The sequence below is a fragment of the Astatotilapia calliptera genome, chromosome 13, assembly GCF_964374335.1.
Source record: "Astatotilapia calliptera chromosome 13, fAstCal68.1, whole genome shotgun sequence".
In the NCBI taxonomy this organism is placed as follows: Eukaryota; Metazoa; Chordata; class Actinopteri; order Cichliformes; family Cichlidae; genus Astatotilapia; species Astatotilapia calliptera.
Window position 1 is genome coordinate 21872377 of NC_137434.1, and position 27609 is coordinate 21899985.

At 39.5% G+C, this 27609-nt stretch overlaps 2 protein-coding genes across 14 annotated transcripts in view; one reads left to right on the forward strand and one right to left on the reverse strand.

Annotated features, from left to right (window-relative positions):
* Window positions 1-617: 617 nt before the first annotated feature.
* On the reverse strand, window positions 618-21595 carry LOC113034854 (pleckstrin homology domain-containing family A member 1-like). 12 transcript variants are annotated; one of them, XM_080287951.1, is made up of 15 exons: window positions 21438-21544; window positions 18661-18739; window positions 14325-14556; window positions 13191-13247; window positions 13038-13083; window positions 9966-10063; window positions 9469-9600; window positions 7734-7874; window positions 7359-7427; window positions 6718-6782; window positions 6523-6586; window positions 6230-6319; window positions 5041-5114; window positions 4184-4258; window positions 618-2688 (listed from the first exon to the last, which is right to left on the reverse strand). In XM_080287951.1, exons 3-15 carry the CDS (start codon window positions 14463-14465, stop codon window positions 2457-2459), a joined length of 1284 nt encoding a protein of 427 aa, XP_080144077.1. In that variant the 5' UTR covers window positions 14466-14556; window positions 18661-18739; window positions 21438-21544; the 3' UTR covers window positions 618-2456. The 12 variants fall into 12 exon arrangements, 8 of the variants coding, with proteins under 8 accessions (XP_080144077.1, XP_080144076.1, XP_026045751.1 ...); XM_080287950.1 differs by having other exon boundaries at window positions 18657-18739; XR_003274245.2 differs by lacking the exon at window positions 18661-18739 and adding an exon at window positions 2817-3059 and having other exon boundaries at window positions 2547-2688; window positions 21438-21595.
* A 1540-nt stretch (window positions 21596-23135) lies between these two features.
* Window positions 23136-27609, forward strand: part of phactr2 (phosphatase and actin regulator 2) — a 45573-nt gene continuing 41099 nt past the window's right edge. The window contains exon 1 of one of the 2 annotated variants that reach the window (XM_026190329.2): window positions 23136-23359. In XM_026190329.2, coding sequence (XP_026046114.1) covers window positions 23218-23359 — 142 coding nt within the window. In that variant the 5' untranslated portion in view covers window positions 23136-23217. The remainder of the gene's footprint in view (window positions 23360-27609) is intronic. The other variant, XM_026190332.2, reaches the window with a different exon arrangement.

The following is a 27609-nucleotide window of genomic DNA, read 5'->3' on the forward strand; positions in this document are numbered from 1 at the left end:
TAGGATTATAACAAAAAAAAAGTTGAATTATGTTTGCAAAAGTTCTGATACTTTGTGTATTTATATTTTATTATATAAATTGTTAATGCAGGGCTTTTATATGGAGTGTGGAGTTGATGGCTTTTATTCAAGGATCCAAAAATGGTCAGTTTCTTATTTATTGTAATTATTTTGATGGCTTGTTCTGGTTGAGGCTAATATTTCTGTAAACATGGAATTAGGGGAAGCTCACAGACACACCCTCTTTTGTTAATGTGGCTTTTTGCATGCTTCTTACATGATTCTTGTTATGATTCTTGGCTGGGTCTGTGCTGAAACATCTGTTTCATGCTTCTCGTGTGTGGTGCTTTGCACTCCATCAACTGAAACCTTTGCAGTCATCCGTGATGAAAACATAACTGGTGGTTTATAGAGCACAGGAATGTTTTCAATGACAAAGTGAAGATTTTTCTCTTGCCGCAAGAGGGCAGAGGAAACTCTCTACAATCACATCAAACACTCAAATCAAACTGTGGATGCTGCCAAAAGTTTCTCTCTTTGCAGACTTTGTAAACCTCTTATATTCCACCAGACTCATGCTCTCCTGGATAAAGATAAGCACAATACTGAAACATGAGCACATTTTCAGTGTTTATTTCTTTCAAGTCATCCACATAATAAATAGAGACAATTCAAACCAATTACACTAGACTGAAAAGAGGGTGAAATAGCTTGGCTTTGCTAGGCTCTAATGCGGCAGGCACTTAAAAAAGATTAGTGTGTATTATTTAGAAGGATTACAGTGGGACTTTTTTTTTTTTTTTAAATAACACCATGAGGCAGCTTCCTGCTACTAGGCTGTCAACACAAAAGTGAACAGGAACAGGACATGCCTAAAAGCATATAAAAAATAAATCTGTTTCTAGTCTGCAAACACGCAACAACCAAAACATCTGTAGATTAGAAAAAAATAATACAATTTTAGGTATTATTAAAACCTTAGCATGCAACATAAGTGGCTGAGCTTGAATACTTTTTCTGTTAAACTATGAATTAAAACGTATGCACTTGATCAATTCAGTATTATCTTCAAACTAGTAAACACAGGTTTAAGCAAATATGTCTTTCAGGACCGAGCTAAATCTCACTCTGCCATATTGTTGTTGCTTTTCTTTTTAAATCAATATTAATTACAAAATGCATAGAAGCATAGTCCTCATCGTCTTCTTGTTCACTTGCTACTTTAAGCCGTCATCAAGACTCCAGTAATACAGAGAAATATGATTCACCAGAAAGAGTGACTTGGGTTGTGACATGGTGCACACGCTGTGAAAGCTTTCAGTTTTTCTTTTTTCATCTGCACGGCACTTTGCCTTTACTACCACAAGTGGATTATTGGTTAAAACTATTTACTGTCGTAGTAGTAGTAGTAGTACACAGAAGACTACTTTATTTTGTCAGTAACATCAACTCAATCAACCAAAACGTTGTTGAGGAAACAGTTGCAAAAAGAACAGACCTTAACCCTCCCCGTATATTTAAAAACAGATTCAAGTCAGTGGCTTGGCCACTGTAAAAAAAAAAAAAAAAAAAAAAAAAAAAGACTCAATACATTTCACCTTGCATGATTACACACATCGGATTGTACATAACTATTTCCATTTTTTATATATATATATTTTTTAAGTCTAGCCCAGTCCAGAATTGTCAACTTTTAATTTGCATTAAAGTGAGGATTTGATCTCTGACTTGGCCTGCTCCAAAAAATAAACACTGGCGATAGTACACAAATCCAGTGTTACAATAATGAGTATGAATGGATCACACAGTTTAGTACAAGTAGATCTGAGAGGTGACAAAATGCCAGTGCTCACTTTGAACACTCTTTTCAGATGTGAGGAATTAGCTAGCACCCTTAAAAGCTCCCTTATTTTCTTGGCACAAAGTGGTTTGCAAAATTCCTCAACACTTAAATGCTTTTAACACCTCTTTATGCCTGTACAGATTAAAATAAAGCTGTTATTGAGTGCTAATTGACACAAGTTAAGTAGAAGGTGTAAATTAACTCTTGGTAAATAATAACATCATTTGAACTATGACAGCAGGCGGGAAGGGGGGGGGGGGGGGGGGGAGCTGGGTGGGTAGAGCCTGGGTTGACTTTGGCACAAGAGTGCAGTTCAGAGGTGAGCCAACTTGTTTCTCCTGTACACCGATGGAGTAGTTCCAAAGAGTTTGTGACAGAGCTTTGACTGGGAAAAAAAATTATTGTTGCTCACAGGATTTCTTCTTTATCTGAGGATCTCAGTCAACTTCCGCTTGACTTTTAATGTCCAGTTAAACGGGTTAGACCTCACTCACTGGCAGAACAGCATCCTCTAGGTTCAGGGGTGTTTCAGGCATGTGGGGCTCAAAGCTGCTCCGCCGGCGCCACGGTGACTCCTCAGAGCTGGCGACGTTGGTCACGGGAGCGTCGCAGGTCACTTTGCCAGGCGTGTTTCCTGCAGGGACAGGCGTGCTGGCGTGTGGCTGTGACTGGGGCGTGGCAGCAGGCTCATGAAGTGCTCGCTGTCCCATGCCAGACTGTGAGCGTGTGCCGCACGTGACAGCACTCCCCCACTCTGGGTAGCATGGTGGCACTGCAGATATGGGCGAGCGAGGGACGGGGGGACCCGTGGGGGTGCGGTAGAAAGTGGAACGGCTGCCGTGTTCCTGCAGCAGAAAAAGCACGAGGAAAGAAAGAGCAAGAATGAAGGAGACAAGAGGAGTTGTTGTTAGTGAGATGAGTCAAATCCTGACGTGTGTACTTCATGTGAGAAGAGCCAAAGTTAGTTACAGACTTGGAATTAGCGCCCGCATTTGAGGCCTGATGCAGCTTGAAGTTGTAGGTGCTCAAGAATGAAGCATTGCTAGAATATGGAGATGACGGCAGTAGGAGTGGTAGCAGTAGAAGTAGAGGTAGCAGGAAAAGTAGTGTCAGGAGGTTTTAGTTTTGGTAGTCTCAATAGGTTGCAGTAGAAGTTCAAACAGAGTGCAGTGGTTGGTTGTTGCTCATTATTTCACAGCTTTTCAGATTTCAATCTCTGAGAAAAAAAAGATGTATCAGAAGAAAGAAAAAAACTCAGTACAGGTAGGAAAAAAAAGGGTCAGCAGGAGGTGAAATGTAGGTTAGACAAACACTCTGCAATGCTCTGTAATGCACCAAAATGTGCACATGAAAGCACCACCTTTATGGCTGTATATTTTTAAACATAGCCTCTTCACCAAGATGCTTATTCACGGTAACACCATATGACATTGCAGGCCTGTGCAACTTCCTAACTATCACTTACGCGTCATAAAATTTAAGAGTAAAATTGTAGCACAAACATGACAGAAAACCACAGTAAGCATCACAAGTGTATTAAAAGTTCTTGTTTTGTTCTCGTCGTTGAATCCAAATGTCCAAAATCAAGCTCATGTCGAAATTTAGCGGACAGTGGGAGGGGAAAGATTAGACAATCTCACAGTATGAAGGGTTGGGAAAACCCAAACCTTTACTGCAGTGCCAGTTGTCATCCATTGTAGGCATTTAAAGCTAACCTGCTCTAAATTTGACTTTTTTTTTTTGTTAAGAGTCAAGCCCAACCGAAACAGGATATTAAAGCCTGATGTTTTGTGATTTAAAAATTCCATATAGCCGCCGATATTTTCTTTTCATTCAGACACACAAAACAAACACTATTTATTCTTTTATGTGTCATTATTTATGATTACATACCAACATAATAAAACAAGATTATTTTTAAACGGCATCATTGCAACAAGTGTTGATTGACCTGTGTTTGTGTGAATCCGCTTTGCCTACTGGGAAGTTGCAGAGTGCCTTCTGGTGGACAAACTATGTAACAACATGCCACAGTTGAAGGGTGTTTCCTTCTGTCCCTTTATTACTTCCCTTGTTTTCATCAACAGTCACAAATGCCAATACTGATATATCAACAAATAGCTAATATAGGCCAATATATCAGCCCAACCGATAGCTGTTTAAGAAAAAAGCCCCAACATGTCACTATGAAAACTGAGTTTGTGACTCTGGACCTGTGGATTCAGCTTTGGTGAGTTGTTGTTACACATTCACAACATTCAGAGATGTGCTTTCGGAAGTCAAGATGAAAACAAGGATTTTGTTGTATGGGAACATATGAGAAAGATAAAATAAACATACAGGCAGCGAACAGGAGGGAGGAGAAGAGACAAGCAGGATGTCACACATCTAAGACAGGTACACAGCTGCAGCAGACTGCAGAGATAACAGAGCACGGAGGGAAGAGAAACAGAAGGTGTGAAAGATGCAGTAATAAAGACACAGATACAGTTAGGCTTAAACTATTCATAGCTAAGCTGGTCAGACAGTTCATGCAGTCAGAGCATATTTGTGCATGAATACTTCCAACTTTGCACTGAAATGTCATCAGCAACAAAGAAAACATAAGAAAGCTGTGGATGAAGATGAAGGCTGCAGGGCCTTGTGATGGTCAGTTTAGAGTCATTTTGTACTGTGGCAGAAAAAAACCCTTCATTTTTAGCATTTGAAAGACTTGAAGTATGCTTGATTTGCACTGCCATGCCTGTGACAACAGCCATCACATGCAAGAGAAGCAAGCACACCTCGACTCTTAAAACACCTGACGCACAAATTGCATCCCTTTAGCTGCAAATATTCTAAATGCAAAACCCCTAAACTTTATGCTAAGCTTGATATCAGAGAGCTGCAAAACAAAACAAACAATAAAAAAAAAAAGCAAAGGAGATTGAGGGGTGAAGATAAGCAGCGAGAATGAGGATGTGAAGGGAGGAGGAGCAGTTGTTGGGTAATCACAGCCATACGTAGGGTGTGGTTGGTTCAAAGCAACAAAAAAGAAAAAAGAAAAGCGCATCAGATGTGCAGTCGGATCTGATCTGTTCCCCTTCGTCCACAAACAAAAGGACCAGCCAATAAGTGAAAAAAAAAAAAAGTATTAAAAAGCTGAACCCAGAGCTTAAAAAAGGGGGAGGGAGTGGGATTTAGACGAGCTGACATACGTGCTGCTGCACTCCCCGATTCGGGACGTATACCTCTGTATACAAGGGTTCGACAGCCGTCTGGCCTGCCGCATCTGCAACAACACAGTGCAAAGCAGGATTAGAGCAGATGGGCCATCTGCCCACTGGGAAAGGAGAAGAAGAGGTGGAAAGAATGTGAAAGGAAGAAAGGGAGAAACGGATCGAGAAAAGAGGCACAGGGAAGGAAAGACAAGCTAGAGAGAAAGACACAGAAGGCAAGAAAGGAAACCACAGAGAAACAGACGCTTGCGGATAATGACTTCAGTCTAACCAAAAGGGCCCAAATGTGGCAGAGGCTGGTTTTCATCTGCAGTGAGGACAATGGAAGTGGTTTATTTCACTGCTCACCTACCGGGTCAAGCTGCTCGGCTCCCTGCACGTAGACTTCTGAAAAGTAACTAATGCTCAACAAGTGGTGACAGCTGGTTATCCATTACCCACTTTAGCTAAATCAGTTCAGGGGCAACCCAATGGGACTGGAATTAAGTGGTAGCCATGAACTTCAGTGTCCACAGTTTGTTTCCAACTGAAGACTTTTTGCATGCCATCAGTCTCTCTATCGCTCTCACTTTGATGCAAATACATTTAAAGAAAATAATTTCAAAAAAGTAGTATTAAAAATAAAAATCAATCCCGTTTGTAGGTGGTAATGAAGAGGCTTGAGGAACATTCAGAACCGTTTTGAGCAAAGTTCAAGCTATAATTTGCCCCCCGATTATAAACATCACAATCCCCTTTACAGGTCCATAGCTCAGGAGTTAGAAATTACAAGTCTATGCCATTCTGTACTATGCAACTACAACACAATATTGTTAAAATACTATTATAGGATGAACCAATGTCATGCGGAAAAAACGGCACAGCCAATTCTCCTATTATGCATTTGTTTACAAAGAAGTAAAAGAAAAAAAAGAAAAAGATTGCCACTGAAATTGCGTGAGGACGTGTAAGAATAAGAAAAAACAAGCGGCACAAGTGAAACAACACACAAATCAACCATATCATCTTGACTACTACAAACCACGTCACTCAGTAAGTCTCCCACTCTACTCATGCAAGTAAAATTCAGGGCTGACGTTACTTTCGATGTTAAACTTTAACCTAATTGCAGTGACTTATGTTCCCTCCCATGGTGGATTTGTGTTGTACCGTAGTAGAAGATACTTACCGTGGCAGCTGACCTCCCAGGGCCCCGCTGGGCCACAATGGCCCCTGACACAGCCTTGATCCAGCTGTGCATCTCCTCTGGACTGTCCGCCTAGTGGAGACAGACATGAAAAGAGGCAGAACGAAATGAAGGAAAGAATGAGAACATAAGGAGTGGAAATCAGGATCAGAAGTGGCGGGAAGGGTAACATGTAGTTGGTAAAGATGCAGACAGACAAGACTGAATACCAGATTCATCAACATTAGTAAGCACTCACGTCTGAGCCATTCTTTTCATCACAGAGAGTCGCATACCTGTATGTAAAACGTCCTTGATGTGGTGACAACTTCAAATAGATTATCTCTCATCATAATGTCACTACAATGAAGCAGAAAAAAAACAGGATCAAATTGATCTCATCTCTATCTTTATCAGAAAAGGTAAGCACAAACCACCGAGACAAAGACATTTTTCTGTACAATGGAAAAATGTTGGGACTTGTTAGATACCTCTGCTTGCACTCCTGGACTTTGTGAACTTCTTTTAGTGGGATCATTCTGAGAGGCTCTTTCTCCTAAAAACAAAGAATTAACTTTTCATAACACAGGACAAATATTATTTATAATGCATTCACATTTAAAATGCTGTATCTAATGGGATAGCTAGAAAAGGTGCAGAGTTTCTGGTTCACAGGGGAAGAAGGAGGTTAACTTTCCAAGAAGTAGCAAACTGCAAACACTAATGGTTGCAACTTTCTTGACACAGCACTTTGATACAGCAGACAGAGAGTCTGTGTCCTTGAGGCCTGTTGATAGCCAAATAGACAGATAAAGTTGTCAAATAAGGGCAGACCTAGACAAGGACAGGGTAAGGGACGTACAGTATTATCCAGAGGAGTCTGTGTGTGTGTGTGTGTGTGTGTGCGTGTGAGTGTGTGTGTGCAAGTAAGAAAACCCGGAGGGAAGAAGGCATGATCGGACATGTACAGTGAAGGCATTGAATTCCACAGGCTATGAATAAAGCATGTTGGAACTCGGGGTTGTGTTTGCAGATACTTCCCCCTCGGATTCTGGAGGAAAATCAAATGTGTGTGTACTACAAATCTAAACATTCCATAAAAGCTTCATGTAACTTAATCACAGTTAATTACCAAATCTGACTTAAAGTAACTCATTGAATTCTCTTCGAGAAGAAAATATCGCCGTTTCCAGTTCCTCATCTGGGGAGAAAAAAAAAGAAAAAAAGAAGCACATCTTTTTATACTTCTTACACATTTTACTTTACTTTTGGGTCTTTCTAAAAGTATAGAATTGTACACATAGGAGGAACTGAATTTTCTTAGATTATCATTATATTAATTGTAATGGAGCTTACCTACTTTATTTTTTAATTGGGTCCCTGAGCAGAACTACTGCACAGGGGAACCCATCTGAACACCAACACAAGGACAAATTAAATTAACTGATTTTAAGCAAAAAATAAATAAATAACCAAAAACAGTGTCAGTGGTTGTGTCAGTGCTCACCACAGCTCCTTGCTTGACGCAGTAGCCTGACTTGATGACATTGTGGTCCTGAGCTGGCCTCCCCAGGAAGTAAGGCAGCTGGCTGTGGGAACGCTGCATGGCCTCACGCTCAGCTCTATCTGCGCCATCACCTCCTTCATGCTGGAGGGTGAAGGACATAAAATAATGTCAATTTGAAGTTCATTGTGAAAAGCAAACACCACAAATTGCCACTTTGGATTCTGTGATGACAAACGATCAGACAATGATCCTAGTTAACTGAATTTTGAGAAAAAGACATTGGTCAAGAAATAAAAATATTCACCAGTCACTTTGTTAGGTACACCTGTTCAACTGTTAACACTCATATCTAATCAGCCAGTAACATGGCAGCATGCATTTAGTCCTGAAGACACAGTCAAATCGAGCATCACATTTAAGTAACTTTGAACGTGGCTTTGACAGGCTGGTCTGAGTGTTTTAGAAAGTGCTTATCTACTGAGATTTTCCCACACAACCACTTCTATAGGGTTTACATAGAATGATCAGAAAAGAGAAAATATCCAGTGAGTGACATTTCTCAGAGGACAATGGCCAGAGTACCTGGAGCTGATAGGAAGGCAACAGTAAATTAAATAACCACTTGTTACAACCAAGGCCTGCTGTGAATACTTAGCTCAACTAACCATAAAGCAGGTGTGCTAAAGCAGCAAAAGTAGTCATGGATTCATCCCATTTTACATCAATGATCCAGGATGCTTCTGGCGGTGTAATGGTGTGGGTGATATTTTATTGCCCCATTTTGGGTTCCAGCATTTTCATATCACAGCCTACCTGAGTATTTTGGCTGACCATGTCCATCCCTTTATCTTTTAATGGTTACTCCTAAGATAACATCTTTTGAATATGCCAACGAGTTCACTGTACTCAAATCAACTCCAAAGTCCCCAAATCACAATCCAACAGAGCACCCTTGGGATGTGGTGGAATGGGAGATTCGTATCACGGATGTGTAGCAGACAAATCTGCATCTTTGATCCTATCACGTCAATGAAAACCTCTGAGGAATGTTTCCAGCACCATGTTAAATCTCTAACACAAAGAATTAAAGCAGTTTTGAAGGTAAAAGGGCATCTAAAGTTGTACTAGCATGGTGTATTTGGTGACCTGACTGGTGAATGCATAATCACTGTTAAAAAAACAACAACCTGTGATTAACATTACGACGACTGTTGCACAGATATTAAGATAATGCAGTAGTTTCAACATCAGAAATTAAGGATCATTTCCTTTATCAATAAATTATGGATTAAAGTAGTTATCAAATGTTATTAATCATTTATTGGTTCAACAATAGTTTTGCACTTTAGAACATAGAGATATCAGTTTCTCCAAGATCAAAGTGAGGTCTTTAAATTGGTCGATTTATCTGACAGGTTAAAACTGTAGAAAAACTGTTCTGTGTTTGAAGCAGAAAATTTCACACGTTTGAGAGCCTGAACGCAGCTCTCTTTGGGCACTTTTGCTAGGTGAAAACTAATGATCTAACAGTTGGAAATAGCTTGACTAAATCTTTCTAACAGATACAATATAAAAGCAGCATTTTGGGAATAGTCTAGTTTAAAAACAAATTTACACATTTTCTTTTGAAGGATTTCCCAAAGGTGGGATAAATAAAGTACATGTTATCATATGTATACATGCAAATGTAATCAAATACAATATGTGGTTCACTGCATTCACGGGTAAAGTTTACCTGTGTTTGGGTGACTATGGGCACTCCTCCAATTATCTCAGTCTTATAGGAGACTTGTTTTTTGGGCCCTGCAACATCTGGCAAAGCCTTTTGGTTCTCTGAGTTCTGCTGGCCATCAGACAACTTTGGAACCTTAAAAACAAACAAACAAACAAACAAACACATACACACACACACACACACACAAAAGCTTTAGGTATAAATAGCCTCTTTTTTACAAACTTCAAGCCAAGCTTCATGAAACTTTATGCATGCAAACTCTGACAAGCCTTTTATCCCCATTTCCCCTCCACATGCCCAAAACTTCATTGTCCTTTATCCCAGAACTCTGTACAAAGCAGCATCCTGTTAGTCATGCTCTGACTAACTTCCATCTAGTTCCTTGAAAGAGGAAGAAATAAAAGTTTTTCCAAGTGATAAAACATAAACCAGAAAGAGCAGATTAGAAAAACTGAATCTGAGATGTGTGTGTGTGTGTCTTTTGTTTATCATCTCACAGTGATCTTGGTGGCTTTATTGAGAGCGTTGACCCAGTCGACAAGGTCCTGCTGATCATTGGCCTGCAGGAAGAACTTCCTCATCCCAGCATTGATGACTTACAGGTGACAAAAAAAAAAAAAAAAAAAAAAGAGCATTGGGAACAAAAGAAAAAGTGAAAGTACATTCTTCTGTCACAATCAGGCTACAATACACCCTCTGAATTACAAACAAATACACATACAAAGACATATTGAAGAGTGTATTCAGCCCTTTCTTGTATCAGTGTCAGGACACATCCACCGCCACAGATTTCTCTGGAAGTGAAAAACAACTGAGCCAAGGGACTCTCCCACACACACCCAGCAGCATTTTCTCTGCATGGCGATGATGACCCAGCTAGACTCAGCTGTCTCCGTCTGCCACCACCTACCCACGTCTAACCATGACGGGGGGGGGGGGGTGTACCAACAACCAAATATTCTCACACGGTTTTACAGCCATGAACATGAGAAAACTGCATTTCAATCATGAAGAAATTTTTGGGTCAAATGCTGATTAGCTATGGATCAGGATTTAGATGCTGAAAGAAATAAAGTCTCTTTTCTCTCTGGCTTTGCCATAAATCCTTCAGTTCTGCAGCTCAAACCGTCCCTGTGTCTCCTCTATTTCCTTCTGACACCATAGCAATAAATTACATTAAAGCTGGCCTGGTAAATCAGGCGGGGGAGAGCTGTGAAAAGGCAAAAGGCAAACTGTGTCACAATGAAGATCATTCTTCCCCGTTCTGTGTATTTATTCCAGATCTTGGACACCTCAATACACTATTCCACTACTTTCCTGCAAAATAATTCTGTCTATCTGGCCTCAAGCAGATGACCAGGAGGAAATTGTCCAACAGTCTTGAGCTAAAATCTGTCCACTTTTTGTGGGAGTGATAAACTATTCGGCAGTAGTGGAATTGCAGTGGTATCTTTGGCGCTGGAATGAAATCTGGGAGAAGGGGTATCAGATCTGACTCATAGTTACACATAACAAAACAATGCATGCTGCTGGGAAATGCAGACAAAAGCCAAAGTTCACACAGTTGCTCTTAATCTTTCTCCATCGCATATGAGCTGCAAACAAAAGTCTGTTTGAGTTTTTTTAAACTATAAATTAAATGTCAACATTGCTTCACCCTATATCATGCCTTGGCTTGCTGGACACAGGAAAAGGGGAGGAGCACGATTCATGGATATCAGACAAAATTTAAAAATAGCTTCTCACGTCTGCGAATCAGGTTCTGATTAGGATGTCGGCATCCTGTCATAACTTCAACAAGGCAACTGCTGTGTACACAGCCAGATATACACATGCAGTGTGAACATATTGTCACACACTAGTATTTCCTGCTATTGAACTGGACAGATGAAGACTTAGGCTAGTAAACAAACACTGCGATGAAGATTTACTCTTAAAAAATAAATACATCTGACAGTAGTTAATAGTTTTTATTAAATATTTTTTCCCATCTTGGCCACATGAGGTAAGAAGACAAGTACAAATAGGGCTTTATGTATTTCTTTGTTGAAGGACATTGCAAAGAGGACATCAAACAATATTAAAAAGCTATCAACACCCCATAAATTATACCCAGTCCAGGTAAAATACAAAGATTATATAATTCACTCATACAAAATGAGTGTCTTTATTACCCTTTTATTTTAACATATAAAATTAATTACCGTATACCATTACCAGAAGTGTTCATATTACACAAAGTTTCAATTAATAAGATCAACGTATGGAGAAGTAAAAGCTCAGGCTACAGACTGCTCTATACACTCATTTTCAGTTTCTTTTGTGAAGTTATTCCAAACAGGGTCATCTCAGTCACTAAACTGAGCACTGAAGCCCCACACATTCACTGTTAAAACCTTCTGCCTGCAAGAGGCAGCCAATCAGCTTGCTTAAAGGAAGGATGGCTTTAAAGCAAAAGGATAGAAATGGAATAACTCTGGAGTTGTACGGAGGCCCAGAATTAGACAAATAAAGAATATTTTGTACTATAAATCATGCAAAACAACTCTAGTCTTCTTCTTTCCGCTGCTGCATATTCACAAGGGGTCGTCACAGCGGATGGATCCACATTTTTGATTTGGCACAGATGTTTACGCTGGATGCCCTTCCTAACACAACCCTCCCAGGGATTTCTAGACAAACGTGTTACCCACTACACTAGCTGCTAAAGCTACTCTTGTCAAGTCAAAAAATAAAACTATGGAGTTGGAAAAGAGCACAGTAGGTCCATTTTAAAGATAGTAAGTAAGAAAGTTCTTGCATAAGAGTCAGTTTTCTAATCACAGGGACCCACAAGCACAGAGTAATGCGACTCATTTCTAAAGACTGCAGAATCAATGTGCATCAAGATTAGCTAACAACGCACCAGAAGAAGACACCAGCAACTTATGCCTTTATAAAATGTTTTACTTATTGTAGTCAGCAATAGGTAATGCCCCGGGATATCCTTATTAACTAGTAGGTGAGAAGAATGAGGCAAAACCTTAGCAATACACAAAAGACTGTTTTAAAATAGGACAGATAATAAATTCTACTTATAGAATAGTTCAACGTGGTCAAAAAAAACCCCAGGCCATTAACTGCTGGAGCATCGTGCATTTTTCTACATTAACAAACCACGCAACGCTGAACAATGCTGCTTGATCAGTGGTGGAAAAAACCTGAGAAAAGCTGTGCTTGACCATGTTGAGAGAGCAGACAAGGACAAAAAAATAGTCCTCCCTTAGGTTATATTAAGGGTATCCAGCTTAGTCAACATGTGGTTAAACTCACCATCATTGCTCATGTTTTCAAAGCAGTTCAGACATTTGTCAAGTTGTATTTTTATAAAGACGCAAGATGTTTTCCTGTTTAGTATGAATAATACTATGAATCATATTATCCAAGGCTCATTAGTGACATCATTGGAAAATGTGTTCAAAATAATATTTGAAATGCAAGATGTTAAAAACAAGAGTGAAGTCTTCTGTGCTTTTATTATGCTAATATCCTGACTGGAAGAACAGATTTGATGACGTGCATTTTCTTACCGAAGCAGAATTCTGCTTTAGGCCTCAGCTTGGTGGCATCGCTGACCTAAATAAGAACAAATCCCACAGACGTTAGTGTTCAAGCTCAACTAAAAAAATGTGAAGTCTTCCAGTTGTATATAACCTTGTAGCTCATTTGATGATCTAGCTTACCTTAGAGATGTATGTGAGCTTGAGGGAACCAACACAGACCGTACCAACAGGCAAGTTCTGTGAGAAAAGGTGGAAAAGAAAAATACTTGCAATAAAAAGGAAGCTCAAGCTAATGATGCAATTACGCAATACAATACACAATACAAGTGCCAGTAAGGCAGGCCTTTAGCCGTAGAAGATCAAATGTGATCTGGTCTGGGGGTGAGGTTCTGCAAAGCCAGTCGATATTATAGAGTAAGTACAGCATGTGTTGGCTGCACTCCATCCAGTTAATGTCAGTGCCTTCCTGTGTTTCTGAAACTGGGAGATCCAGATTTAACGTCATTAAAATTTAACTTTTTTCAATCTATAAAAAGAAAGAGACTTATTCAATTATTTACAATTTTTTTCCTGCTCTACATCATTTATGAATACTTGATGTAACAGGGCACTTAACAAATACAGCAAATCTAAATCAGATTATGTGCCAACAGAGGACATATTACACTATATAAAAAGTGACACTATGGGGCACAGAGTAGACACTGATGGCCAACCACTACGGTCAGTGCAAATATTACTGTAGTCTCTTTGGGCCCCTCTCAACAACATGAGTACATTCTATTCCCTATTTAAATGGATGAATACCTGCAGCCTGCACGACTGCTGCAAAACACACCAACCTCAAAACATGCTGATACTGATGCTGCACATGCGTGCTGGTTAACATCAGTTAGGCTTACGCTGGGCATGTGTGAGCCACACAGCTTCTGCTGCAGGTAAGAAAAGCACCAAACACACCTCCAGCTACAAGTTACTCCCCTGTGTTGCAGTCCACAGACAGCCCTTTCTGACATGATTTACAGGAGTGTCTGCCAATAGTTACAACACAGACACCGCATTAGATCTGAGATCCTCCTTTGTCTGTAAAATGTGCTTTCCAAGCATGTTAGAATATAATTTTTAAAAAACATAATTTATAGAGGAGGCTCTGCTATCAGTGGCTCACAGTCAAGATACACCTGCATGAAAGCCAATCATCTATATGATAACTAAAATTTGCAGCATGTAGTTTCCCAGTTTGCCTGTACGGTTGCCCTGAGGCCACCCTCCAGTAAAGCTAAGAGCTAAGCTAACACATCTCTGTGTCTTTACCTGTGGGTTGTCCATGTACCACACCAAGCTTCCCTGTTGTGTGTCCAGTATGAAGTAACGGCGCAGGAACTTGCCGCTGTTCTCATTCTCTTCGATGTCCAGAAAGCCACAGATGCGGTTCTGTCGGTCCACGTAAGGCATCGCGCCACCGGGACATTCCCTAGCCCGCTTAGGCCGGGAAGGGAGAGAGAGGAGCGGGAGAAGAGAAGGGAAAAGCGGGACGGAGGAATTCCTTAAGGACACATTGAAAAGAGAGGAAAGAAAAATGAGTGAAGAGGGTGCGTGGTGAATGGGGAATTTTAAGTTTTCTTTGTGCAGAGTCTTGCTCTCCCTTTCTTTTGCTGTCTTCATCTACTGCATCTATGGTGTCTCTGCCACCTGGATCTCACTAGGTTACAACCAGTGAGGGGATCATGTGACACAAACCACAACCCCGCCTTTATCCTTTTATATCAGCCTCACCCGCTCTCTCTTCCTCTTTTTTCCCCCTGTAAAACATACTCGACACTGTCACTCTCTCTTCCACCCAGCCTAGCTTGCCCCCCACCCCTTATCCCTCTTCCCTTGGTGTCTCTCTTTTCTCACTTTCTCAGTCATCTCCTCCCAAATTCTCTCTCATCCGATTTGGCAAGCCTCTGGCCAACCCCTTCTATCCCCTCCCTTCAACCCGCCTCCCTGCCTCCGCAGCTAAGCACCGCTTGAGTATTGCCAAAAAATACCAGTGAGCTCAGTCATGTTCGACACAAAGGAGAGACGAGAGGGGAGAAAAAAAAAAAAACAAACACCTAAAGGACCCACACAGGAGAGAGTGTGCAATATTTAACCTGCTGAGTGCTGGCACATCCCTGCTGCTCTCCTTTAATGAACTGAAAAGTAAATGTTTAGACCAACACGTCTGAATGTGCGCATCTCAATGTCAGCACTCGCGTGGGTGGGTGCAGTGTTACTGTGGGGATATAGTCACATTAGCCTGTTTAAGCTGCTGTCTTTCTGAACCAATCCTACAATATGTGAGATGAGTCTGTGGAAGGCCGAGATAAAGCGCTCTTTTTCCAGAACATTATGAGCACTGTGTGGGTGGATGAGGGCAAGGAGGGGACAAAAGGCCCGCTTGTTGTGCAGGGAGTCTAGGCTGTTAGCATCTCAGTTAGTTTCTGGATCTACCCGTAAAATATGCATCTACCCATAAAAGTCAGCTTCTGAGTCATCCTATTTCACACACAGGCTACAGAAAGGAGCAGCAGTGTCAGAGACAACCATCTTAATGCTACGTACACACCGAAGGTCAAGTGAGAGACGTTTCTGTGGAGACTGGCGACACTGTAAATAAAGTACTTTGCAAAAGTTCAGCTGAAAGCATGCTCATCCATTTTCGTGATGCAGAGAAGAATTTGACAAAAGATGAAATTAAATACACTTAAAGATAGGGAAGAGAAAAGGAGGATTATATCAAAAGTCTTAATGCAAACTAGATATAATAATAATAATAATAATAATAATAATAATAATAATAAAAATTAAATATGGATAACAGCTTTGTTAGCCAAGATATGTACTAAGTAGGGAATAAGGGAAATTTTTAAAAATGTATGTTTTTTTTCCTCCATACTATAACAATATAACATTAAAAAAATGATCACTCCCCTAGACTTTGTTTGACCCAAAGTGCCTTTCAATGGGGGGTTTTAACATATTTAAATACATCATGTGGATTTATTTTGTCATCACAGCATCAGGTAGAAAAATGCTTTTCATTATTCTTAGTTCCTAGCTTCTGCTGAACAGGGTTGTTTTTTTTGTTTTTTTACACTAGTAATTAGGGCTGCACGATTTTGCATAAAATGAGAATCACGATTTTTTGGCTTAGAATTGAGATCACGATTCTCTCACGATTTTCTTTTCCAGTATAAATATTTATTGCACTTATTAACTGCACATCAACTTCGTAACAGTTGAGACTGAACATAAAAACAATAAATAAACATAAAAACAACAAATGTCTCACGTTTTGTTGTTGCTGCAAAATGTTGTACTGCTTGAAATTCCGTCTCCACCGTTGCTCGACACTGCGTGTATAGAGCAGGTAGTGCCACAATAGAAAAAATAGTTGCGGGACAGCACAGTGTAGCATTTGTCTAGGGTGTTGATCATTTTCCTAAGTCCCTCGTTTTGCACAGTGTTGATGGGAGCCATATCTTTGGTCAGGTGATAAGTAATAGCCTCCGTAATTTCTTTGTGCCTGCGGGAGTTCGACGTGTATAGGGAAGCGCTGTATAAGGTTCCCATTATTGATGTTTGGGTGGTTGACCGGGACCGATTTTCTCCTGTCACTTCTCGTCATCCCTGACGTGCTCTCCGTTGTTTTTTCCTGCTAATTTTAGCATCACACGGCACAGCTTCTGTATCAGTGGTATAAGGCTCCGCCCTTGTCATTTGTTGAGCAGGAAGAGTGAGCGCTTGTTTTCATGCAGATTACGTCCCGGATCAAAATGCGGTACAATCGTCATCTTTTTTTTTTTCTTAAATCGTTGTCATTTGGAAATGAGATCGCACATAAGTATGAATCGAGATCGCGATTTTCTAACGATTAATCGTGCAGCTCTACTAGTAATACTTTTTTTTAAAACCCATTTTTGGCATCTTCCTTTAGCTCCTACTTGAACATAGATATCCTCTGCAAAAAGATGTAAGAAAACACTGACTGATGAACCCATGGCAAGTACCATTAAAAACATGTAATCAGCAGCCAAAAGATTATAGATATAAAAACAAAAAGTGCAGTAAAGTCCAAAATAATTTATCAGCCACATATGACCAACAAAAAGCAAACCAATTTTGACTCGTCTAACAAAAGCTTTGCTAGCACTTCATTTCCTCACAATTACTTAGGGAACCCAAACAGCCGAAGTGAATCTGCATCAGTATGGCTGATGCTGGTATAGATGTGGGAACATGAAACATACAAAGAAAATACAGACTGGGTATGCAGCTTAAGCTCACAGCATTGTTTTGTTTAGTTTTTGGAAGAATCAGGTAGATATTTGAGAGAATCTAATTTCCATGCTTTCTCAAATATCATCACAGGATTAACTTTCAATCAATCAGGTGAGTCCAAGGTTAATACATTTATTTAACCCCTAATGAAATGTAAAAACTCACAAGGGACTAGATAAATAATTGTTTATGTTTTATATTATAAATAACTCTGTGAAATACAGCATTTCCTTCCGTTCTAAAAATTGCTGTAGGAACTCCTTTATACAAGGCAGGTGACAGACAGGAAGAAAACAATTCGACCTGTGCGCTTGCTTCTGTTTGCAAAGTTGCTGAAAAGTTTGCAAATGACCAGTTGGTAGAACACCTGAAAAGCACAGCCTACTCTACCCTATTTGAATTCTAACAACCATAGTTGTTAGGGCAAATTTAGAAAAAGGTGGGGTAGTGAGATGATTGCTTCTGGATCTACATAAAATCTATGACACAGATAATATTATTTTAATTCCAACACACACAAGAACTTGTAACACGGGGGTCGTGCAAGGATCAATATTAGGGCACTGTTATTCAGCTTGGGCATCAATGATATTCCATCTGTGTGTGATGATGTAAATGGTAAATGGACTGGTTCTTCTATGGTGCTCATTTACTCTACTTGAGCACTCGAAGTGCTTTATACAACATGTCTCATTCACACACATTTATAACAGTACTTTTTTTCGACAGTGCACGTGTATTCACAGCATAGTTTTTTTTAATTTTTTAATACATCTGCAAGAATCTCAAGCAAACCCTTTTCACTTTGTAATTATAGGTAATGTGTGTAGAATTTTAAAGTGAAAAATGAATTTAGTCCATTTTGCAATAACATTGCAATATGACAAAATGTGGAACAAGTGAAGTGCAGAGAATACTTTCCAGACACACATGTCCAAGTGCTTTCTGACATTCACACTCCGGTGAACACATGAGGAGGAACTTAGGGTTTTATATCTTGCCCAAGGATACGTTGGCCAACCACCTATCTTCCAATTAGCAGGTGACCTGATCTATGTCCTGAGCCATTGCCATCCCATAAAAAAGGCCTGAGCAAGACTGCAGAGCTTGTAGTCAAGCCTTTAAATATAATGCAAAAACATTTCATATTGGTTTAAATCATGCCTTACACTCAGTATTGAGAAATCTACATTTCATTTACAGTTCGCATTTCACTAAGAAGTGTAAATAAACAGCAATATTGTTGATTAAATAAACAGTGTAGAGGAAGCATATATCTAGGTGTCACTTGAGTTCACATCAAGAAGGTGAGTAATACCAAGGCCTATTAAAACTTACTCACTGAAAGCAGGAGGGACCTGAATGCACCCACTCTTCCTGTTATCTATTGGTTTATCTCTTGTTGGATCAGGTGAGACAACCTTGAAACCAATGAGATCATATCCTCAGTAAACACAGCAAATATCCAGTTCTCATGATCAATTAACAACTTTGAACTTTATGGTAGTTTACAAAATTGCACTTTCATCGATAAAAAGATTTGTACAACTTTGCTCAGGACAGAGAAGCGGCGCCTCAAGGTCAACTGTTTAAGTGTTTATAGTTCTTTTTTATAAAAAAAAAAGTTTTTCACTACCACTGTTTTTAAAGTCAACATACATACTCTTAACATCAAACATTGAAGCAACAGTGGACATTTTATCAGTTCAACTAATCACATCGTATATGAAATAAAAACTGTATTTTGGTGTATAGCAGTAAGCATGACCCCCCCAAAAAAGACTGTTTTGTAAAATGGCTGATTAAAAACATGTATATGTCACAGGTCACCTGTCAATCTAGTGGGTCAACATTTAAAAACAAAACAAACAAACAACAAAAAAAACAAAAAACGCACACACAATAACAACACAGACTAAATTCCAATGCTGTTAACCCAAGTTCTCATGGGGTCTGTAGACAAGTAATAGAGGTGGTGTAGCAAAGGTAGCACTATCAGACAGGGCTCGGACTGAAGATAGCTACATCCCTAACATCTCCTGCAGAGGAAAAATGTGCATGATTATTTATTAAAATGAGCCTTCTCCTTAAATACAGATGAAATTATTTACACCAACACATTTATGGGACTGAATCTGAACTATGTGGGCCCCCAGAAGAAATTTGTTAATGTAGACAATAATTTTTCTTTTTTTTACTTCAGTTTCATTTGACTTCTTGACTTCTTTTCATTAATAGTTATCACATCTTGAATTTGATTGACAATGTTTCTTAAAGGAGAATGCAGAGAGCTAGATCTAGGTCTGAGACTGCGGTTTGGGGAAGGCCTCGGTGAGGACTGGTGGCAGCTCCCGAGCCAAGTGTTTCCCAAAGAAGGCATTCCCCAGAAGCAGTGATGACTGACCGTTACAAAGATCTTGATGAATCTGTGATGAAGAGCTGGATTTAATATGGTCAAATATATTGCACTCCTTTCTACTTTCAGCTGCTCCCTTGTCAAAAGGGCTCATCACAGTGAGTATGTCTGCATATGGGGGGATATATAATCCCCCGCTGGGGATTATACAGGACATATATAGAACATAACAACACATCAGTAATTCAACTGTCAAAATAACAAATATAAGTTCATATGAACTCACCGGAGGTGGCTGTAAGCTACTATATGTTACAGTGCAAGCTACCTCTTGTGCTTAGGTAAGAGCAAATACAGAATGGACAGAGTGCAGTTTTTGCACAGTAGGTATTTTTGTGTCCAGGGTCAATGGTCATAATATCCTTACGATAATTCAGCTCCCTCGCAAGTAAATCTTTGAAAATTTTCCTTACAGGACACGCATAATTGTGCCAAGGAAAGCAATCCACACATGGCAAGCAGTGATCAGTAACCCAGCCTCTATTTGAGTAGCATATCTGGGTTTCTCTAGTAAGGATTCAAAACAGATCACTACCAGGATACTTAGAAACGCAAAAATTCTGTATGGGATCACACAGCACGGTTTTCACTGTAAATTAAATTTAGGAAAGATACAAGGAAACATTACAATAAATTGTTGAAAGTGCTAACCAGACTACAGTGAAGATTTACAAGTTTAAAGGTCAACCTCTTAAGATAAGATGGTGATAACAGCCCACTTCTTTCTAGGTCAAACATTTCCCAGGTAGACTGACTCTTTACATTTGCTGGAAGGCCTCACTAACCCAAGTCATAAGTCAACATTTAGGACTGGACAGTCAGTATTTTGTTTTCATGGTCCTAAACTGCTGCTGTAACATCTAAAGTACCACAGCAACTGGAAATAGTAACTGCAGAGTAAAGGTTTATGCTGCTTGTGTCAGGATGTGGATTGAAAAAACGCAACAAATGAAATAAATAAAAGGGAGAGAAAACAATGGTAAGGGATTAAAGGTAATTAACTAAAGGGGCAGGGGACTTCACTTGCTCTTTGTGGGTCAGGCCATTCTAGTTCAAATAAAACAAATAATTTCTCACCAGAAACCTTTAAATAGAGCCCGGTTTCAGCCTTAACAGTTACTTGGTCACCCAGGTTTCTCGCACCACAGCAATGCCTAGTCTAGATTTTTCTATTTCCAAAGTAAGGCAAAACGAAGATGCTCAGTGGGTTTAGTCTACTAGCTGAGTCCTGCGCGTCTAAACCAAAGGATTTAGGAAACAAGAGTCCATAATCCCATCGTAAATATAACATCACAACCAAAAACTGTTAGCTAACGTTGGGTATTCCAGCTTACCACAACACGCTGAAAACGGCTGTGTTAGCAGCATCAGCAGCTGTGGCTGTGGCTCCCTGGCCTCAACTTAACTGAGAACGATATGGTTCATGTTAGCTTGTACTTAGCGTGCCGCAAACTTGTAAAACGATTCGCAAGACACGGATAATTACAATATATCTCCCCTAATACTGCTTTTTCTTTACTGCTCGACCGTTTATAACTAGCTGGGAGAAAGAAGTTTTGTCACAAACGTTAACCTAACCCCGAGCTAACACTGGCGGCTCCTGCTAGCCCGCTTCGTTAAATATTAAACGGACAACTTCAAGTGTATGAAACAACAAAGTTATTAGCTTAATTCATTTAGTTTAACGACCCATGTCAGCTTACCCAAGTCGTCCCTCCTGTAAGTGGTGCGCTGAACCGCCGTGGATCTCGGTTGCTGTTGGGTCTGTGCTCTATACCTCAGCCCATCTCCTCCGATTCAGGACAGGGATCCAACACTGCTACTGCTGAGCGACGACCGCAGATCGTCTATTATGCAGATGATCACTCTGACGCTTAACAAAAACATCGATAGAGCTATGTCGTTTAGATTTGTATTTGTGTTTTTTTTTTTACTATAATTTTTATATGAATCCATGTGTAATAGGAGTATAATACAGTACAATTCGTCATATATTATTATTTCGATTAAATAATAAATAAAAACTAACACTAAATACTTAGTTTGCATCAGACGTTTGAGCAAGTATTTTTTCAATAACATGTAAATATATGTGTATGTTTATAGGTTTGATTTAATTGCAATCTGCTCAGTATAAATGTCAGGGTGACCAGATGTCCCTCTTTATGTGGGACTGGACAGTATTTTTAAGCCTTGTCCACTCGTCAGAAATCTTGGCACAATGTCCCATATTTTGACCACTTTGCGGGACTAGCGTTGGCACTTACCCCAGTCAGGGAAGGCTTTTTATTACAGCCTCAGCCTGTCTAATGCTATGCACAACAGGGAAAGTGACAAGGTACCAAAAAAGTCAAGTTTGACAGATTTTAGTAAAAATGATGAAAAATATGATAAATAATATGAAGAGGCAGTACTGAAACTCAGAGACTGTAAGCTGGCAGTACAGCAGCTGAAATAACAGTGTAAATGGGAACATAAAAAGATTATCACATGTAACCACAATAAAAAAAAAACATCTTTCTTTTCAATTATTGTTGGAGGAGCTGGGAGAGTTAGATTCAAATATAATATATCTGACTATAGCATTGTGCTAGCATTGTGTACCACTTTCTGCCACACAAACACTGTCAAACCAGTCATATTTAAAGATTATCAAAATATTTGGTGCTTGAAAAATGAGTGCAGAGTAAGAGATCTCACATAATAATGTGAAAATGAAGCACTGGGTGTAAACCTGGACGGAAATCAGCAGAGTAGTGATTTAGCGACATCTTACGTTTAAAGCCTGCATCGACCGAGTCCTGCGATAATCCCGTGGTGATAAATAGAAATTTGTTATTGCGTAAGATGTGTAACAAATGTGTAGAGGAAGCATATATACTATGTGTAACAAAGAAACCTTTTTTTTATGCAAAAGCGCCTCATATTTTCTGTTTTTAGTTTATCTTTAATAAATATAACTGTCTGCTGCTATCTGTCCATACGGTTCACTCATGCAGGAGAAAATGCATGCAACTCGCAGGTCCTGCATCCAGATGCAGTTTCGGTAAATGTCTTATGTATGATTGTAATGGAGTTTCTGTGCACTAAAGATATTTATTTTCCATGCATGCCGCCTTAAGTTACAGCTAAGAGCTGTGTGACGCAAATGCATGCAATAATGTGCATTGCTTAAACTCCGTCTTCTTCTTTTAAGTCATGCAAAATGGAAACAGCTTCAGCAGTGAGTGGGATAATGGGTAGGCAGCTGCCACTGCCTTTCACAATTGCTCTTAGTCATAACAGCAAGCCAACCTGTTTGCAGCGACAGATGATGGGCGTGAACAAACACAGGAACACGTACTGTCTGCGGGCTAAGAAAACTTTGAAGAGGAGGAGCAGGCGGTGTGCTGATGTTCAGCAGGTTCCTGTGAGGTTTCTCGCTTTCTCTTCACTGTGAACTTGTTACTCCCCTCGCCTGGCGGGTTGACAGACGAGGCGACAATGGCCGACGAAGAGGAGGGGGATACCTACCGGGAGATGAAGCTTTTTCCACAGCTGTGGCCCCGCCACAGGTGCCGCTCTCAGAGTGATACCTCCGGATTTCGAGCTAGAGTTTTGTTCAAGCTCCGGGGAGCCCGCTCAGGTAGGAGAGACCTCTCACGAGTGGGCCAAGAAAAAAAAAAGAATAAGGAAGTTTGAGACAAAGGTGCTTAATAAGCACAAAACAGGCTTCAGCTAGCTTTCTTTAATCAACAGTTAAGGTTATGCAAGTTATAGCAGTTACGTCTTGCTAGACAACATCTCCAAATTGCTTCCTCTGATTTCCTGTTCTCCAACCCAAAATAGTCGTCGTATCTCTTCCTCTCACATTTTGGGCTGAATTAAAAAAAAAAAAAGCAAATAAAGAAGCCAGTTTTTGTTTGTTTGTTTTGTTTTATACTTAATTCTGCTTTCTTGTTCATACAATTCATACAGTTCATACATAGAACACAATAATTACCGTAGTAATTCATTGCTTTGTTGTGACACACTTGTAATTCATAACCATATAGTGGATACACCTATTTTTTTTTCTCAAAGTTACACAATAAATTGCATGGAGATCGTCTTTGTCACGTCAGGGTGTGACACATAATTAAATTCACCAGTAACTGAAGTTAGCAAGTGTGCAGTTTCAGTATAATAACAATATCGGTTATTTCTTTGGGTATTAGATATCGAAAGGTCTCAGAGGTAAAATGTAAAACCAATACTCGGGGACAGGGTGTTAAAATGATGCAGTGTGAGACCTCTTTCACTGTGTTAACCATGTGTCCGCGGTGACTTTCTTAAATGTCACTGTCAGGGTTTTGCTGCCTGAAGCCCGTGGCTTGCAGGCCTATATACTGCTTTAGTGGTTTGAACCACTTCCTATCAGTCATCTACACTGTTTTAACTCGGGCCGTGCTGTTTGACCAATTCACACGCCTCCCTCTGCTCTGACACAGTTTGCAGACATAACATTTATTAATTCACTGTCTTTTGGTGAGGACTTTTTTTCTTCTTAAATGGGATCAATTCATTATAGCATACAAATAACATTTGCGTTAATAGTTAATAGTTATATTGCTTGTCTACAGTTGCCACAGTAAGTGTCCTGTGTTTACCGTTAGGCTGTAATTACAGGAAATGATTGTGGAGTGGAGCCGTTAGGAAAATAGATGCCCAAAGTTATTTATGTCTCCTGCCAGTTTGCATTTTGAACTTCACCAGTTGCAAGATTATTAAATATTTCTTATAAGTGCCCGTACATATGTAATCTTCACTCAAATCTGTTAAACATATGTAAGGTTCCAAACAACCGGTTTAGACTATACAATGACTGTAATGTGTACAAAACACACTATATTGTAAACTGAACGATTTGTAGCAACAGGGGGCGCTATTTCACCTTTCCTAACAATTAAAAACAGCACACATCAACTCAAACGTATTACGTCACCCAGGTGTGGACTGATGGTGGGAGGCTGGGTTTATTTTGACTGAGATGATGTGAGATTAGAAATAGTGTAGTACACATCGCAAATGACACAGACCATATCTGTCATTTTACAGAATCATATTTTTTTCTTTTCTTTTTTTTTTGACTAGAAGGGATGAAGTTGATCGAGCTTCTGAGAAATGTCCCTTCCCAATATAAAATTGCTCCGGTGGGGAATATTAGCATGATTAATGGCAGAAGGGAGGGATGTTCTTTTCATGCTAAGTATGGTTTGTTTATAAAATATATGAGAATAAAAAGGAAATGCCGCCCACATACTTGAGAACATGCAAGGCAACAGGAAGCATAATTAAATGATAAAACAAAATAGGCTCTTTTAAGTAAAAGTGAATTATCTAAGCATTCCCTTTAAAAATGAATAAGAAACCACAGTCTTGTGAGATATTATGTGGCTAAATTGTAACCGGAGCAAAATCAAGGCAGAACGTTTTTGAGTAAAGTGGGTCTGAATAAAGACTGACAAAAGATTCAGTTTAATTTTTGGTGTAATTTTCTATCACTTCCTGAATGTGCATAAGAATAACAAAGCATGTACACCAATGCACTTCACGGCTCTTAGGTTATATGTGGATAATGCGCATGCTAAGATGGCCTTTGATGTACTTTGTAAATAATATGTTGTCCTCCAGATGGGTACTGTTTCGCTGTCCTAATTGGAGAGGGATAAAGTAGAGGAGGAGATAAAATGGTACAAGAGGCCAGAAAATAGAGGAGAAAGATAGAAGGAAAGGCCAAGAACAAAAAGTACGAATTAAGACAAAGAAGAGCAACAGTGAACAAACAGACCAAAGAGTGGAAAGCAAGTGAGGCATTTGAATGCAGACAAGGGAACATTATGAAATCAGCGAAGAGCAGAGAGGAGGCAGAAAGGGATGCGAGGACTGGATGATTAAGGAGGAGGAGAGGACCAAAGCAAAGAAGACAACAGAGGAGTGTCAGCTTTCTGGTAGCTTGGCTTCTTGCGGGTACTTGCCTCGAAATTACATTGATTACAGACCCTTTTAGCCTGCGATAACTGCTTGTTAAAATGTACTGAAATGCAGTGAGCTGCCCTTCCCCCTTCACTGCCCACACATCTTTAGCTACCGATGTGGCTTCTGCAGCAGCCACTGACATACCCCAAAAAAGTTATGGTTTTTGTTTTTGGAGCGAATAAAAACACCATCTATGTTGCAGTGTTCACTTATTATAACCACATTCGACTTTTTCTTTTCAAAAGTCTCATATGGAATTGGAAATCACTAAATCATTAATTTTTAATAGATTTTGTTGAGAGCTCAATTTCTAAATCCTGGAGATAGACGATTCAGAGAAAGGATTTTTGGTTTAATATTTGCTGTGTCAATTGAAAGCTTCTAAAAAGAAAATATTTAATGTGAAATGTATTTTTTTTTTATTCCAATTACAACGGATAGATGTAGCGATGTCATGAAATGTGTGCCAAGTGATGGGGCAGCAGAGGAATCCGTCTGTAACCAAATGTAGACCACAGTTTAGGATCTATTAACTTATTTGACTATGGCTAGTATGTAGCAAAATACAACCACCTTGTTTCAGCTACATTTATGATGATATATGTTTTTTACATAATACCATCACATTTGAATTTATCAATGACCCTGCTGTGAGGCAGTAATTCCACCCCTAAAAATAACACGTCAGCGAGCTCTCAAAGGGTCATTGTGATTATACCTGTTTTGAGCAAAGCAAGACATTAGGTAATGGTTAACTCTGGTTTCTGGCGTCAAAGTTTAAAAATATTGAAAACCTAGCCTACAGCTCTGGAACCAGGCTTTATTTTAACATATGATATCAGTGGCAGATTTTTAAGAACAAATTTATATCTTTTATAACTTAAGATGCCTTTTGACCCATTTTCAACAAGCCCCCCAGGTGTGACATCCAGTTCAAGCGGTGAAACAGTTTAAATTTGTTCAGAAAAGTCACATAGGCAATACTCCCATACCAAGGATTGCAATGAATGTTAATCTTGGAATATTAAAAATAAAAATAAAAGATTACATTAGCTAACATGCTAGCAGAAGAGAAGCTAGTTGTATTGCCTATATACAAGCTCTCCATAGAAGCCAATACAGAGAATGGATCTACAGAACATACTATTTTAACTAACAGTCAGTGTTTGCTTTTAACAGTATCAATCACTGACATTTGGCCCACCCTTTTACTAATAATTTATTACCAAATCACCAAGCTTGCCTAATCCCTGATCAACTTGAGTTTGTGTTTAAATCTAACCAAAACTTGACTGCAGCGATGTCAGATGCACAACCTATTTCATTTTCAGTAGTGAAGTGTGAGTAAGCCATACGTTCAGTAAACTCTCCTATGTGTTGCTCTACAGGGACATTCCGAACGCAATTCATCAGAACCTGTCGGCCTGCTGTTGCTGCATTTTAAATGACCTCATGATTATGCCAGCAGACAAACAAAAGGCAACTCCAAATCCAATAATTATTCTGGATCAGCTCTGTTGTCTTGGTTTTTTAATACACTCCCTGAAATCTTCATGAACACTCTTTGAATGCTAATTCTAAGAAACTGATTTTCTTTCCTTTTTAATAATCACACTCAGCCTTGGTAAGGTTTTGGATGGACTTTATGTGTTGCTCTCACATTAAACTGTGAAAAAGAGAATAAGACTGCATCTCTTTTTGATTATCTTGTTAGATACTGGCACTTTAATGCTTTTTTAATCTATTCGCTTCTTTTCCGTGTGATCATGCGTGTGCCTGTGTGGGTGGGTGTTACTGGAGTTGATGAGCCAGTTTCTGTTCTTCTCGCTTATTGGGAGCCCTTTCATTGGACTGAATCAAAAGTCAAAGTCTCACTTT